The sequence below is a fragment of the Saccoglossus kowalevskii genome, chromosome 19 (genome assembly GCF_978046115.1).
Source record: "Saccoglossus kowalevskii chromosome 19, keSacKowa6.1, whole genome shotgun sequence".
In the NCBI taxonomy this organism is placed as follows: Eukaryota; Metazoa; Hemichordata; class Enteropneusta; family Harrimaniidae; genus Saccoglossus; species Saccoglossus kowalevskii.
The window spans coordinates 2,474,293-2,492,684 of NC_140659.1; the positions used below are offsets into that span (position 1 = coordinate 2,474,293).

The 18,392-nt window shown below is 34.9% G+C and overlaps 1 protein-coding gene across 3 annotated transcripts in view; it reads right to left on the reverse strand.

Moving 5' to 3' along the window:
- LOC100374874 (cyclin-dependent kinase-like 2) overlaps window positions 1–18,392 on the reverse strand; it is a 67,877-nt gene that overhangs the window by 22,383 nt on the left and 27,102 nt on the right. For all 3 annotated transcript variants that reach the window (XM_085493941.1, XM_085493942.1, XM_085493940.1), the window contains exons 4-6: window positions 15,403–15,581; window positions 7,181–7,293; window positions 4,589–4,728 (exon numbers count right to left, since the gene is read on the reverse strand). In XM_085493941.1, the coding sequence (XP_085350067.1) occupies window positions 4,589–4,728; window positions 7,181–7,293; window positions 15,403–15,581 (432 nt within the window). The remainder of the gene's footprint in view (window positions 1–4,588; window positions 4,729–7,180; window positions 7,294–15,402; window positions 15,582–18,392) is intronic.

Genomic DNA, 18,392 nt, shown 5'->3' on the forward strand with positions numbered 1-18,392 from the left:
CATAATCATTGTGTTCTGTTTGTAAATGTCTGTGTCAATATAAACAATGAAGGATGTAAATAAATTAAATATATGGTGTTTAAATGGTACAGTACAAGTGTAATAAATGAGTTGAACGTTTTGAATTAAAACACACAAAGTAAATATTGTTTGTTGTTCATACTAAGTTTGAATGAAATTGACTACCCAGGCATGCTTGAAAAATGTGTAATTCAATATGATGTAAATGAATGCCTTATGGTTGTTGTCTTATTATTCTCTTGGGGCAGATCTGAGTAAAATATGCAGTGTCCAAGTGGCGCAGTTTATATATTTGGTATTTTTATGAACATTCAAAAAATAAATATGCTTTTTGATTCGTCACTATTTCTTCAATCTAAATCTTCAATAGCAGATTGATTTTGCATTTACTGGAAAAGAAAACTTTCTTAGTTCCAAACGGTACCCGTTAAGTAGTTTATTTGTTCTCAACAATACCCACTAGGAGAGGACAGTTTTTCAGTGCTAAGTTGTTCTCACATGACTCAAGTGATAAACACAATGTTCCCCTCACAAACCCTGGATACAACGCAATAATTTTCAGATCAATGAGCGATGTGAATGCATGTTCATTCTACTGAATCAGCTAAGTAGGTGCATTGTGGTTGAATGAAACATGTAGTTTACTATGATATGTACATGAATCAGGTGCAATTCCTACAGGTCATTGACCCATTGTTCTATACAAATGTAATTACATAACACATGTACACTGTGACAACACACAATCCATGATAGGACTGCAAATTCAATTTAATCATGTTTTCTGAGATCTATGATTTAATCATGGCTCTGTTTGGGATTAATGTTTTTATACATTGGGTCACATGAATAAAACCATCTGTCAGACCAATAAGCAAACTGTGTTTGTTCTAGGATATTGATCCTTTAAGCCTGTAATCTGCTTGTGTATAAACTGAGATGTCAAACAACCCAGCAACAAAGTCAGAAGTTAAGTACCAGTACTGCTTTATTTAGTCATAGACCTTAGATCTTTTAAGGTCTATGATTTAGTGTTTTCTGATTGAATCAGGTCAAAGTCTGAACATCTGGGTATTAAGAATGGCATGAAATTAGATGCCAAGTAATAAATAAGAGATTTAAAATGAGCCAAATATAAAAGGTGACATTCTTTTGAAGTGATTATACCTGTAGTCAGTGTTATGACATATTTTGACACTAAAAGACATTCTTGAAACACTTTGATTGTGAAATTTTCTCTATCAACCTACATAATGTATTATGAGGTTATTTGGTTATGAGGTATCCTCATATTATATTATTATTATTATTATTATTATTATTATTATTATCTTATTATACATCTTTTCCACCCAATGATACATCATGGGAATACCAAAATCCAAAAAGTTTAGAACAGAATCAGCAAACTTCTTTGTGGTGTCCGGTCAAACCCTGGTGGCAGCCATGTTTGTTTTTATTATTACACACATAATCATACCATGTTCGGAATTCACATTTCCTAATATGGTATAATGAAAATACCCCGTAAAATACCGCAAAATTAAGGTACGCAGTAACTTATGGTGTTACATGACAGAAGTTTAATAATATGTAATACATATAAGTTTGAGATGAAAATAAATCACTAAAAACATAGAATTGATAATATTATGAAATAAATAAATCTGATGATAGGTCTACCCATGATTCCTGCATACCAAGTATCAAAGTAATTAGTCTTGTATTTTTCAAGAGGAATTTATTTATATCAAAAGTTGACGGACAATTTTATCTTTGATGACAGTAAGAGATAAAAGGTTCATACATCACTGTCTCGTCTCTGAACTACTAACTCACAATTTTATATTGGTGGACTTCCTGCTAACAAGTCTCATTTTCAAAAGATGTCAACAAGTCATGAAAGAGTCTTTGTTAGTTAAAAGAAAACAAAACTGAAATGAGTCAGCCATTTTGAATCAGAACATGAAACAAATTACATATTATAAAAATACAGTTGTAAATTTTGAATGCAATCAGTCAATGTATGTCAGAAACAAGACTCTAGGATAGCATTTGCATTTAGCTATTATGAAAACAATCTGACAAAACATTATGGTTCTGTTATATGCATGTTCAATGTATGAAACAAGCTGGACATGGCACTGACTAGGTATAAACAAGATCTGGGCTTGTAATGGAAGTTCCTTAACTATGAAGATTTTTCAGCACAAAAATGGATGTCATTCAATAATTTTGAATCAGATCATGAAACAAATTGATGTGCGTATATATATTATTATGTATGATGTATGTGTGAAGTTTGATTGTAATCAGTCCAGGCATGTCTATGATATAGGTCCAGCACACCATAAGTCCTTGTTTTCAGACTGTGTATGAACAGGTACTAAAAATGAACAAAATCCAACCACAGACAACCAAAATCTGGCTCTGGAATGGCAGAAAAGCTTGATTTTCATGAATTAAAATAGCCACCATTCGGCCATCTGGAAGCAGATCATGAACAAAAAGACATATGTATATGTAACCCAAGATATATAATGTTTGTGTGAGTTTGAGTGTGATCAGTTGAGACATGTCCATAAAAGAGATGGGTATGTATGCATTTGAAGTTTGAGTGTGATCAGTTGAGACATGTCCATAAAAGAGATGGGTATGTATGCATTTGAAGTTTGAGTGTGATCAGTTGAGACATGTCCATAAAAGAGATGGGTATGTATGCATGTGAAGTTTGAGTGTGATCAGTTGAGACATGTCTAAGAAAGAGATGGGTATGTTTGCATGTGAAGTTTGAGTGTGATCAGTTGAGACATGTCTAAGAAAGAGATGGGTATGTATGCATGTGAAGTTTGAGTGTGATCAGTTGAGACATGTCTAAGAAAGAGATGGGTATGTATGCATGTGAAGTTTGAGTGTGATCAGTTGAGACATGTCCATAAAAGAGATGGGTATGTATGCATGTGAAGTTTGAGTGTGATCAGTTGAGACATGTCTAAGAAAGAGATGGGTATGTATGCATTTGAAGTTTGAGTGTGATCAGTTGAGACATGTCCATAAAAGAGATGGGTATGTATGCATTTGAAGTTTGAGTTTGATCAGCTGAGACATGTCCATAACAGAGATGGGTATGTATGCATGTGAAGTTTCAGTGTGATCACTTGAGACATGTCCATAAAAGATATAGGTATGTATGCATTTGAAGTTTGAGTGTGATCAGTTGAGACATGTCTAAGAAAGAGATGGGTATGTATGCATGTGAAGTTTGAGTGTGATCAGTTGAGACATGTCCATAAAAGAGATGGGTATGTATGCATGTGAAGTTTGAGTGTGATCAGTTGAGACATGTCTAAGAAAGAGATGGGTATGTTTGCATGTGAAGTTTGAGTGTGATCAGTTGAGACATGTCTAAGAAAGAGATGGGTATGTATGCATGTGAAGTTTGAGTGTGATCAGTTGAGACATGTCCATAAAAGAGATGGGTATGTATGCATGTGAAGTTTGAGTGTGATCAGTTGAGACATGTCTAAGAAAGAGATGGGTATGTATGCATGTGAAGTTTGAGTGTGATCAGCTGGGACATGTCTAAGAAAGAGATGGGTATGTATGTATGCATGTGAAGTTTGAGTGTGATCAGCTGAGACATGTCTAAGAAAGAGATGGGTATGTATGCATTTGAAGTTTGTGTGTGATCAGTTGAGACATGTCTAAGAAAGAGATGGGTATGCTATAGAAAAGCTATGTGAATAACAGTGAAAATGAAGCTGATGCTCTATTTATGCAAAGCCATCTTTTGTTTACGCCAAAAAAGTTATGCCATACAGTCATACTCTACTGACAACAAGGTAAACAACTTGAAAACAGATCTAATTGTCAGATCCAACTTGTACATACAGATCATTTCATATGTATGAAGAACATGAAGTGAATATAACTGAATGTTCTGGTGAAATTGAATGAAATGTATCTGACACCAACACATAGGTTTTGAGTTGACAGCAAAACTGGAGGCCTTTTTTATTTTTGGTAAACTTGACCAACAATCAAATTCAATGGCATTTTTTAGTTATTTATTCACTGTACAGTAAATCCTGTCCTGTATTGCTGTTCAAAATCTGCTTCAAATATGCATTAAACACAACTAATCTAAGTACATAATGTGTGTTATACAAGGTTGGCTTGAACACAAAAATAAATTAAAATAAAATAAGTTAAATGAATGTCATATAATTTCAAATGAAGGAACCTAATGGTGATACAAGAAGCTATTCTTATGTACATCTCAGACAAATGCTTCACATCAAATATTGATTTTGTAATATAATTTATTTTTGATCATTGAACAGAGAATCCTTCATGTGATTCAGTGACTTCATGACACAAAGATGCTGAAAACTCAAATCACAAAGAACAAAAACTGTCAGTGATGTTAAACTATTTGTAGGGCAGATATCTTGTGAATACTTTAGCAGTTGTACTTACAGTACACATTACCTAACATGTCACAGAGTTCAAATTAAATTTTGCTAGCAATACAACATTAAAGAACAGATGTGAATGCAACACTCACGTCCATAAGACTTAATGCTTCATTAGAAGATCTAGGAAGTCGCTTTGATAACGGTTCTAGTTCCCGCACTTCTGGTAATCTCATGCCAACAAACAACGGATTCTTATGAAAGATTTCTCGATGCTTTGGTATCAGAACACCTGTTATAAGAAAAAGAAATATGAAATAAGGAAAATAAGATTTACTTATCTAATCAAATTGATAATGTAATATTTAAATAATAAAAACCACGCCATCTATTGTACATTTTATAAATATCTGACAACACCATGCTCACTGTAAGACTGGAATTCAGTTCTGAAATAATAGAAATGCCTGATTTTGACAAATCTTCAGCACTAAAATAAGGTTCATGAAATCAAAGAAAGTTTAGAAAGAACTCCCGTGTGCTGAGAGTACTGAAGTGACATTAAAAATTAATTCAAAATTACTTGTACATGAGATATTGATGGAAAAGCTGAAAACTAATTATGTAAATCAGGTAACCAATATGAACAGAACAGAACAAAAAAATTATGAATTATTATGCTAATTAGAGAATTAATATGAACAAATTTTAACCCAAAATTAATCAGGCCTGTCTATTGTCCTAGAGCATTTATGTACCAAATTTTATTCAAATGTGATGATCAGTGTTAATGTCAGTGAGATATCAGTGTTAATTAATTATGTTAATTAGGTGATTAATAAGCATGAATATTCACCACAAGTCATTGAAAATGACACAGTCCCCGTTAAATTTTTGAAAGTTCTCTTGTGCTCGTCATATTAAAGCAGAGGGGTTGTCGCGAGCATGTCCTTGAAACTTGAGTTCCAAGTGGCGTATACAACAGATTTTTTATTTACATCAAAACACATGTTCCGTGTACCTGTAGTAGTAATATGGCCAAAAATAAAAACAGCCATTATTCGGCCATCTTTGATCTGATTATGAAACACACTGATATGTATGATGCATGTGCCAAATACGAATGAAAATGGTACATAAATTGTGGAAATATTATAATAGTAGTAAGGCCAAAAAGTCAGATGGCTGTCAATCGGCCATCCTTGACCAGATTTTGAAACAAATTGTCATGGACATGCATCCTAACATGTATAAAGTACATGTATGTGCCAAATTTGAATGAAAACTGACAGAGCACGTTCAAGATACTACATAAAAAACAAAACAAGATGCCTGCCAGTCGACCATCTTTGATCCAATTGCGGAAAAAATCGCTGCCAGTCGGCCATCTTTGATCTAATTGTGAAATAACTCGTCATGGACATGTATCCTAACACGTATAATCTATGTACCAAGTTTGAATGAAAACTGACAAAGCATGTCCAAAATACAACATTTTCAAAAAACAAGATGGCTGCCAGTCAGCCATTTTGAATCCAATCGCTAAACCACTGCATGTGCATATGTCCCACATAAAGTACTGGGCACATGCAAAGAATGAACGGAATCGGTCCAAGGGATTCTGAGATATGACTCCGAACGCACGCACGGACGGACGGAGACCAAATTATAAGTCCCCGTTTTCGGACTTCATCCGAATGGGGACTAAAAAACTAATTGGGTCTCTGCATAGTTTTCTTTAAAAGTTTCATTAAAATCCAATTCGTGGTTCTTTATATATCAGTGGAACATTATGCAAATTAGGTAATTAATATCCAATTAAAACTAATCAGGTCTCTGCATAGTCCTAGAAGATCTATGTAGCACGTCTCATTGAAATATGATGATTAGTACTTGAGATATCAGGCAAAAAGCTAAAAATTAACTAATTATGCTAATAAGGTAATTAATATGCACAAATATTTACACAAAAACTAATCAGGGGCCTGCACAGTCCTTAAGTAACTATGTACCAAGTGTCATGGAAATGTGATGATTACAACTAGAAATATCAAAAGCTGAAAATTAATATGTACTAAATATGTACTAAAAACTATCAGGTTTGTGCAGTGTCCTATGACATCTACTTGAGATATCAGTGATATCAAATTGATTAATCATTATGCAAATTAGGTAATTAATATTGCACAGATTTTTACCCAAAACTAATCAAATATGCACATTAGTTTGGAGCATCTATGTGCCAAGTTTCATCAAAATCCAATGAGTGGTTTTTTAGACATCAGTGGAACAGTCATGGAACAAGTAAAAATCAGCTAATTATCATGCAAATTAGGTAATTAATATGCATGGATATTTACCAAAACCTAATCAAATCTGCGCATTGGCCCAGAGCATCTATGCACCAAGTTTCATCAAAAATCAATGTATGGTTCTTGAGATATCAGTGGAACAGACACACAGACAGACACAGACAGACACACTAACTGCAGAGACCACCTTTTTGTGCTTTGCACACGAGAGTCAACAAATGCATATGCACATGTCCCTGTGAAGTTTGAATGTAATTGGCCGAGACATGACTGAGATACATGTGTAGATGCAAAGATGAATGCACAGAGGTGAAACAATAAATTTCTGTTTTGTACTTAATGTATCACTAAACAAAGACGAAAAATGTGATCAGAAATATGATTTATCAGTTTAAAAGATTAGATCAGATCAGGTAAAACAATAGTGCTTACCGAAACATTTGATGATATGATACAGTTGATCTATGTCACTATCTCCAGGAAATAATGGTTCACCTGACAACATCTCAGCTAACAAACACCCAACTGCCCAAATATCAACAGCCCTGCAAACAAACAGTAATGTTTAAGTTAGATTGTAGACTTGCATGCTTGTGAACAAACAAATGTTTGAATTGCTATTAATATTCATGAGCTGCAGTTTGCATATTACACTGTACCTTCTCTTTTCACTGAAAATTACACTTTTTGACTACAAAACCATATATAACATGCACAGGTTCAAAAACAAAATTGATGTGCATCTGCATATTTGAGTGATACAGAGTGAAGTGCTGCAAAGTAATGACACAACATACTTTTTTAGCATTTTTTGACCAATGTACATGAATCAAAAAATATTAATTAAGCCAGACTGTTGGGATGAATAAATATCAAACACAGTAAATTAGGTATGATTGTTCAAAAAAAAGATTTTAGTGTTTCATGAAAAGTTTTTCTAGACAATTGCGGTCTGACACTTTAAATAAGATTACTATTATCTTTCTGTCTTGTGCCATCATTGCGGGTGAGTGAGTAATTTGTGAGAGGTTATGACAGGTTATTATGTATAAAGGTCATACACACAGACAGACTTTTCATTTTAATAGTATGTGTAAGTTGAATACATCAAGAATTTATAGTGTCTAAATAAACATGGACAGCAATTTTTGGAGCAGTGTGAGTAGAAACTAAATGTGAGAATTATGTGATTTTCCAGACCACATGTAATGTGTAAATGAATAAAAGATGTATATACATGTAATAAAGTGAGAATGTGCCTGAAAAAATGACTTAATCTATATCTTATTTTTTTAAAAGGTTGTTTTTATCCTGTGAATATGTTTTGATGTGTTCAGTAATCAATTGTAACAAAAGACACAGCTTTCACTTTATTAATCACAGCTTAGCTAATGTGGAGAGGCCCTCAACAGATATTTGTCTATTTTTACTTCTAAATACAGTTCGTTTGGATGAGTTAATAATTGTTAATTTGTTGACATTACACCAGTCCTGAACTTTGTTAAGTGTAAGTAACCATTGTACAATTGTTTTCTGGAAAAGTGTGCAACAAGTTAAAATCAATTGCAAACAGATGAAAATAAAAAAAAAGATAAGAATGGTATACTGTAAAATACTTTATTTTTAGCTGGAATTCTGGATGATTATTTTCATTAATTTTTGATGAGTTCATGTAAAATATAGAAAAAAAGGTATATTCATTGGATTTAATTTTCTGAAAGTGAAAATAAAATATTTCACAGTATGTTATAATATATAGTAGGAATAGAATAGAATAGATCACAATACCTAACCTTGAGGAATTGCTTTAACAGGTACATGTATATGTGATAAAATGGTGTCTATTATGTATATAAGTGACTCAAATTTGAAGTAAAAATTTTATTGTGGGTAGTATCAAATGCTTTGGGGAAGTCTAGGAATATGCCAAGTGTAACTCCACCTACTTCTACTTGTTTTATGAGATATTTTATCAAATTTATTAGTGAGAGTTTTCTGCTAAAATTTTTATTGGTGTTCATAAAGTACATTGTTATTGTCTAGACAATTAATAAAACGAATGCTTAAACATTTTTTCCAGGGATTTACTTAAAGTAGCTTACAGTTACTCAATCGTGGTGTGGACGTTTTCTCATGAGAACTTCTATCACTGTTAACATGAAGCAAATCACGTAAACTGACGTATCTTTACAGATAGGTCTGTACTCCATTTTTTTTCCTAAAAATATACTTCCAGACACATTGTTTTGCAATCTATTTGCAAAATATACAAAAAATTCAAAGACTTTTGTGACACTGTACTGAGCCACACAAAGAGGGGTAAAATAGATATTCTCAGGGTTGTCAAGGTCATACTTTTCATGAATAGAGGCTACTTTAGCTAGTTTAAGGCATCTGAGAAAGTACCTGATAAAAAATATATATCTTAAAGCAAACCCAATTGCGTTAAAGTACCGTACTTCCATGATCGTAAGCCCCTCCCGAGTATGAAGCCCATCCCTATATTTTTACTAGGTATTTATCGAGTTGAGAGCATTCACGATTATAAGCCCAGAGTGTTTTTACTGGGCATCGACGATATTCTTTAAAATATGCGTGTAAAAGGTGTGTTTCATTTCATAATAATCGTGATTGGCATGGTAGTTTGATTCATGCTTTTAGTTTTTATGAGAAAACTCACATTAATTTCAGAGTGCATGGCGAACGTACACAGCGTGGTTCGCATCCTTTCTATTCTGTCATTTACTCAGGATGAACCCCGATGTTGCAATACTGGAGTAATCCATATTTCTTTGAGTAGTAGCTTTCGAAAAGCCAAAAATGTGGTTGTTAAGTCGTGTACCTGGTTATTGGGCATGGTTTACTTTGAGACTATCATGAAAGGCCTAGGGTTTGAACGATGTGACATGATGTTGGCGACCGTGAAAGGTGTTTAAATTCTTCCTCCACACTTGGTTACTATTAACCGGCGTTTATATTTCGGGTGGCACGCATTTTTTTTCAAAAATAAGTATTATTTTTCCAAGCTCGGCCTGGTGAACAAATAATTTTTTTGAATAATTTTCCGTTGTTAGCAAGAATAGAATAGAATAGAATAGAATAGAATAGAATAGAATAGAATAGAATAGAATAGAATAGAATTCTTTATTAATACTGTAAAGATAATGTGACATTTCTTTTTTAGTTAACGAGTTAATAAAGTTTTTACATAGTTGAGCGGACATAAAACTATCCGTGAATAGTACACAGTGTTTAACCCCAAAACAAAATCATCTTTTGTGAGTTGGTCCTTGAGTATAAGCTCATCCCTTACTTTTCCCTTACGTGTTCATGCTTCCGGGCTTATGATCAGGGAAGTACGGTATACTGTGAAGATTCAGATCAGTCCAATGTGAGTGATGAGAGTATAGTGTCGACGATGCCCTTGTTCGGATGATAGTTTTATTTCAAATTACACGGAAGTCTGTGAACAATCTGCTTGGTGTTCCTGTGACACTTGTCCCATGATTTGCCAGTGCAGCCCCTGAATACATGAACGAAAATGTTTCCACCACCACCCTACGAACTCAAGATTGCATACTCCAGCATCCATACTTTGAATAATTTGCATGCCGCACAGTGCAGTACTGGAAACAGCATTTATTAGACAGTTAGACAAAAAACAAACAAAAATGCCTGTCTCGATCAATCGCACATCCATAATGTTTGTATGTTGATACGCTTGTAAATAACATTAACGTAAAAGTCGAAACAACCTAGACAAGAAGTCAATTCACCAGTCAAGCCAACTATGGCTCCTTAAGTTGCTTATATTTAATCAGATACTATTTCGTCATCATGCTTACCTTACCTGTTTATACCTCATGAGGGCGTTTTTTTTATGGCAAGATGGCGCAAACGAAGTCCTTCGCAGGTTTATGGTTTCTCATATTTAAATCAACATAACTCTGAAGATTATAATTTTTTTTTATTTTTTTTTTCAAATTTATAATCAATATACCTAACTTGATAAATACAAACACCAAAATAGGCTCTATTTAGTTCCCCTTTAAGTGTTTTGAGATAATAGTTTTTAGGCTACATAAGTACAAGCTAAGATTTAAGCAAATCTTACATATTTGCATATCAGCAAGACTCAATTGCGTCCATGCACACAAGGGTCAGCACTTGGTATGGGCTAAGGGACGTCATCAATAGGTGACTTTTGTTACACAAAATGGATGACATGTTTGAGGTACTGTTCCCATTGCTGACATTTATTTTAATTTTTAAGCAACATAGTGATGACGATTTTTTTTTTCATAAAAATTGAAATGTAGGAAAGGAAGACATGACAGAATGAAGTTATATGAATACATGTCGTAAACAGTGAATTAAATTAAATTTGTTTAAAACTGGAGCTGCCGTACAATGGACTGGTCAGTGTAGAAACATGTGTGGAATAATCCATGATGGGACTATCACATTATTTCATGGAATCTAAATGGCAATGGATTTGGTTATCTTTCCATATACTAAATATGGCTATGGTTTCCTTATCACTCCAGTTTATGCAAATGAAAAGTTACAAATATTTGACCACTTAAGAAAAATTTCTTTTCAAAGGTAGGGTGATTAGCCAAGGCGAAGGTAGGGAAATGATTAGAGATATCTGTGGTTTGTGTACTGACCTGAATTTTGTATTTATTTATATTAGTACCGTACCTACCCGAGTATAAGCCCACCACTCTATTTTTAGACATTTAATGAGTTGAGGGCATCCCCGATAATAAGACCAGGTTGTTTTTATTGGGCCACGATGATATTTATTAAACAAGCAGCCTATCGGCTGAGATAGCTCCGCTGTTAGCAATGCACATTTCAATTAAAGAACTGAAGACATCATTAGAAAATGAACAATATGTATAGTATCAAAGCAATCGGACTTGCAGTTTTTAACAAGAAGTCGAAAATATCACTTTCTACCAAAAATGACAAACATATTCACCAAAATTAGAGAATTGAAGATATCATCATGAAATGAACGAATCTGAGAAAAGTCCACATGTAGTATCTATATATGTAATATCAAAGCAATTGAACTTTTGGTTTTTAACCAGAAGTTGAAAATATCACTTTTTACCAAAAATGACAAAAATATTCACCAAAATTAGAGAATTGAAGATATCATCACAAAATTAACAAATCTGAGAAAGATCTACATGTAGTATCTATTTATATGATATCAAAGCAATTAAACTATTGGTTTTTAACAAGAAGTCGAAAATATCACTTTTTACCAAAAATGACAAAAATATTCACCAAAATTAGAGAATTGAAGATATCATCACAAAATGAACAAATCTGAGAGAGATCCACATGTAGTACCTATATATGTAATATCAAAGCAATCGAACTTGCGGTTTTTAACAAGAAGTCGAAAATATCACTTTTTACCAAAAATGACAAAAATATTAACCAAAATTAGAAAATTGAAGATATCATTACAAAATGAACAAATCTGAGAGAGGTCCACATGTAGTACCTATATATGTAATATCAAAGCAATTGGACCTGCGGTTTTCAACAAGATGTCGAAAATATCACTTTTTACCAAAAATGATAAAAATATTCATGAAAATTAGAGAATTGAAGATATCATCATGAAATGAACAAATCTAAGAGAGGTCTACCCAAGGTACATATACACCAAGTATCAAAGCATTCAGACTTGTAGTTTTCAAGAAGTCGAAAAAGTAAAACATTGACACGGACGACGCCGGACGCCAAACGTCGACGGACAATCACTCATATGATAAGCTCCGCTCGACAAAGTCGACAGCGGAGCGAAATATGTACTGTATGTAAAAAGTGTGTTTCATTGCATAAAAATCATGCTTAGTACGGTAGCTTGGTTCAAACTTTTCGAAACTATCATGAATGGGATGTGAACAAGTAAATTATTCTTAAATTGTTTAAATACTTAGTATTGCTCTCCACTTGGATCATGCGAGAACAAACTCATTTATTAGTAAATTCAGAAGTTTCCAACAAAGATACAGTTGTGTTCTAGTAAACAGGGATTGTTTAGAACATATAACCTAGTAAATGCAGACTGTTTAGAACAACGAAAGTGTACTTTCCTAGCAAACAAAGAATAATGAACAAAAACTGTCCACTACCGACAGTAAACATCACATACTTAGTATACTGTAAACAGTTTTAATTTCGCGAGCTACAAAATTTGGCGAGTTTCCGGTGTCAAAAAAAAAAACGCAAAATTTAGTAGCGGAGAAAATTTTGTCGGGCTCTATATGTACGACTTTATTTTCACATGTGACTGTCACGATAGTTGATGATACAAGTATGAACAAAAGACAATAAATCAGTTGTAAAATGCAGCATTGTTTTATTACTTTGTGTAATTATTATAATTTGTGCATTAAAAGTTGTACATGTTTTACTCAACACTTGTTTTTTTCATAAAACGCACTTCAACTGCGTCATTCAAATTATCAGGCGTCATATTGTTCGATCATGTCATATTATAAATAAATACAAATGTAAATATTGGTAATAAATCTCAAAAACAAAGGGACACTTATTAAATCAGTTCAATGAATGTTCAAATTCATATTGCAATGTTGTCATAAAATCCATCAATGATAAGTTCACGTTCACGGCGGAGATCGTCATACACGCGGAGAAGCCAGTTGGCATGCAGTGGTTTCATGGTTAATAATTTGAGATCTACGTTGATTTCATTGACATCTTGGCCATTATTAAGGGCTGTAGCAACTTTGTCGGCATACCACTTGTTGAATTGTTCTTTCAATCAATCTTTGAATTTCCTGTTGAATGACAAGTCTAGTGGTTGCAGCTCTGATGTGCTTGGGGGAACGAAGACTGGTACAATGCCGGCGTCATGAAGTTTTTGCAGGAAACTCTCGGCTTGATGAGCTCGAAACACATCAAAAATAGCGACTGCTTTTTGCTCTGCCGGGAGGTCAAGTTCATCACAGATTTTCTGCACATACGGGATGAGAATTTTATCAGCATATCGTCCCATACTATGCTCATTACTCCAATGGTTTGGTGTATGGTAAATGTCCCATTCGGCGGGAAACTGAATGTTTGGGTGGCACAGATCGGTCTTTCCCTTGTACAGCTATTGCAGTGGCAATAAATCGTCGGGCAAGGACATTGCAAATACTGCAGTTATTTCTTGCTTGTCTTCTAGGCCTATGATTGGGACTTGTCGCTCTCCCTCCTTGGCTAATGTCCACGAACTAACGAGGTCAATATGTATGCCAGTTTGGTCAAAATTGATCACCAACTCAGATGGTATGGCTTCCTGGGAAACTGCGTTGGTGATGCATTCCAAGAACGACTTCTTAATTCCGTTGAAATTTCCCAGTAATTTTCTAGCAGCTTTCGTTCCTTTCCGTTTCAAGTAACCCATCCTTTGCATTAATGACTCTGACCAAGTACGTGTCAATTCGTTAGGTCCGCCAAATTCTTGAAGCAGGACCAATTACGCTGCAACACAATACCACATGTGCCTGCTACCACTATGTTTCTGTTGACGATGTCCCCTGAGTCTCTGACGTTATTTACATATCGCTTCACTCGAGAATCAAGTTCGCCTAAAAGTAGAGGTCGACCACGTTCAGCATGATGAATACTGGTTACTGGTTGAGTTTTTGATTTTTGGACTTCTTTGATGTAGTCTTCTTTCATAGATCGAATGGTACTTTCATTGATGGACAGTGAAGTGGCGCACTGCTCTGGAATTGCCATTTTCTGCTGCAAACTTGCAGATCTTCGCACAGAGTTCTGGATTATAAACTTCATACTGCCCACGCTTTCGTTTTCTGCCATGAGAACCCAAGGTTGTGAGAACTTTGAAGACTTTTTCATTAGCTTGATATGTTTCAACAGGATTGTCAGTTGACACTGGATCTGGAAGACCAGGCCTAACGATGGTAGCATCGGGATTTCGTATGAGATAACTCAACATCATGAAATGTAAGGAAGTACGCCTGATGAAAACAACTCGAATATTGAGGCAAAAATTCCCAATATGCACAATATTACAATAAAAGTGTGAAATACAGTAATAGGCATGTCTATTGTCTTTGATTAGGACTCATCAGTATCAACCATTTCCTACACATGTCCGGTCACACCACAGTCCCTTTGAATTTCAAAAACAAAGCACCCATTCGCCATTTTAAAATTTTCTCCTCAAGTTAAAATCACAAAAAATTTTCATCGCGAAAAACTCGGCAAACACAAAATCGTGAATATTTCTAGCAGCGAAATTATTACAGTTTACAGTAAATAGCATGAGTTAAAGAGTGGTGTAACTGGGTATAATGTCACAATTATTATGCAGTCACAGGAGAAGGTCACCCGCCTATGTCTAAACATAAACTAATTACTGTAAAATACTTTATTTTCGCTCAGAAATTGTTTTCGCTATTTTCGCTGACGTAATGATTCTGTGAAAATAAAATCCAGCAAATATACTATATTTCCTATATTTTACATTCAACTCACCAAAAATCAGTAAAAATAAATTCCATAGAAAACACCTACGGTAAAAAGTCTTTTCAGTGAAAATAGATTCCAGCTAAAATAAAGTATTTCACAGTATATAAGTGCTGTCTCACCTGCCATATTTGGTATCCCCTACAAGTAACTCAGGTGCTCTGTACCATCTAGTGGCTACATAATCAGTGTAAGCTTCACCTTGTGATGCCAATGTCCTAGCAAAACCAAAATCACATAGCTTCACCACACCTGATTTAGATACTAAAATATTTTCTGGTTTTACATCTCGATGAATAATCTATATAACAAGAGGAAAAAAAAGAAAGATTTATGAAAAATATTGTCTTATATAGTAGTTTTGATTTATTGTATTCACTATCACAACCAGCCTTATAACTAGCTTATAGCTGCACCACAGAACCATATTACAATATCTACCTGCCAGGAAGTACCATATTCAAATGTCTACCTGCCAGGAAACACCATATTCAAATGTCTACCTGCCAGGAAACACCATATTCAAATGTCTACCTGCCAGGAAGTACCATATTCAAATGTATACCTGCCAGGAAACACCATATTCAAATGTATACCTGCCAGGAAGTACCATATTACAATATCTACCTGCCAGGAAGTACCATATTCAAATGTCTACCTGCCAGGAAGTACCATATTCAAATGTCTACCTGCCAGGAAACACCATATTCAAATGTATACCTGCCAGGAAGTACCATATTCAAATGTCTACCTGCTAGGAAGTACCATATTCAAATGTCTACCTGCCAGGAAGTACCATATTCAAATGTCTACCTGCCAGGAAACACCATATTCAAATGTATACCTGCCAGGAAGTACCATATTCAAATGTATACCTGCCAGGAAGTACCATATTCAAATGTATACCTGCCAGGAAACACCATATTCAAATGTATACCTGCCAGGAAGTACCATATTACAATATCTACCTGCCAGGAAGTACCATATTCAAATGTCTACCTGCTAGGAAGTACCATATTCAAATGTCTACCTGCCAGGAAACACCATATTCAAATGTCTACCTGCCAGGAAGTACCATATTCAAATGTCTACCTGTTAGGAAGTACCATATTCAAATGTATACCTGCCAGGAAGTACCATATTCAAATGTATACCTGCCAGGAAGTACCATATTCAAATGTCTACCTGCCAGGAAGTACTATATTCAAATGTATACCTGCCAGGAAACACCATATTAAAATGTATACTTGCCAGGAAACACCATATTCAAATGTCTACCTGCCAGGAAGTACCATATTCAAATGTCTACCTGCCAGGAAGTACCATATTCAAATGTCTACCTGCCAGGAAGTACCATATTCAAATGTATACCTGCCAGGAAGTACCATATTCAAATGTATACCTGCCAGGAAGTACCATATTCAACTGTATACCTGCCAGGAAGTACCATATTCAAATGTCTACCTGCCAGGAAGTACTATATTCAAATGTATACTTGCCAGGAAACACCATATTCAAATGCATACCTGTCAGGAATCACCATATTCAAATGTCTACCTGCCAGGAAACACCATATTCAAATGTATACCTGTCAGGAAACACCATATTCAAATGTCTACCTGCCAGGAAGTACCATATTCAAATGTCTACCTGCCAGGAAGTACCATATTCAAATGTCTACCTGCCAGGAAACACCATATTCAAATGTATACTTGCCAGGAAACACCATATTCAAATGTCTACCTGCCAGGAAACACCATATTCAAATGTCTACCTGCCAGGAAGTACTATATTCAAATGTCTACTTGCAAGGGAGTACCATATTCAAATGTCTACCTGCCAGGAAACACCATATTCAAATGTATACTTGCCAGGAAACACCATATTCAAATGTCTACCTGCCAGGAAACACCATATTCAAATGTCTACCTGCCAGGAAGTACTATATTCAAATGTCTACCTGCAAGGGAGTACCATATTCAAATGTCTACCTGCCAGGAAACACCATATTCAAATGTATACTTGCCAGGAAACACCATATTCAAATGTCTACCTGCCAGGAAACACCATATTCAAATGTCTACCTGCCAGGAAGTACTATATTCAAATGTCTACCTGCCAGGAAGTGTTATATTCAAATGTCTACCTGCAAGGGAGTACCATATTCAAATGTCTACCTGCCAGGAAACACCATATTCAAATGTCTACCTGCCAGGAAACACTATATTCAAATGTATACTTGCCAGGAAACACCATATTCAAATGTCTACCTGCCAGGAAACACCATATTCAAATGTCTACCTGCCAGGAAACACCATATTCAAATGTATACCTGCCAGGAAGTACCATATTCAAATGTATACCTGCCAGGAAGTACCATATTCAAATGTATACCTGCCAGGAAACACCATATTCAAATGTCTACCTGTCAGGAAACACCATATTCAAATGTCTACCTGCCAGGAAACACCATATTCAAATGTCTACGTGCCAGGAAACACCATATTCAAATGTATACCTGCCAGGAAGTACCATATTCAAATGTATACCTGCCAGGAAGTACTATATTCAAATGTCTACCTGCCAGGAAGTACTATATTCAAATGTCTACCTGCCAGGAAGTACTATATTCAAATGTATACCTGCCAGGAAGTACCATATTCAAATGTCTACCTGCCAGGAAACACCATATTCAAATGTCTACCTGCCAGGAAACACCATATTCAAATGTATACCTGCCAGGAAGTACCATATTCAAATGTATACCTGCCAGGAAGTACCATATTCAAATGTATACCTGCCAGGAAGTACCATATTCAAATGTGTACCTGCCAGGAAGTACTATATTCAAATGTCTACCTGCCAGGAAGTACTATATTCAAATGTCTACCTGCCAGGAAGTACCATATTCAAATGTATACCTGCCAGGAAGTACTATATTCAAATGTATACCTGCCAGGAAGTACTATATTCAAATGTCTACCTGCCAGGAAGTACTATATTCAAATGTATACCTGCCAGGAAGTACCATATTCAAATGTCTACCTGCCAGGAAACACCATATTCAAATGTCTACCTGCCAGGAAACACCATATTCAAATGTATACCTGCC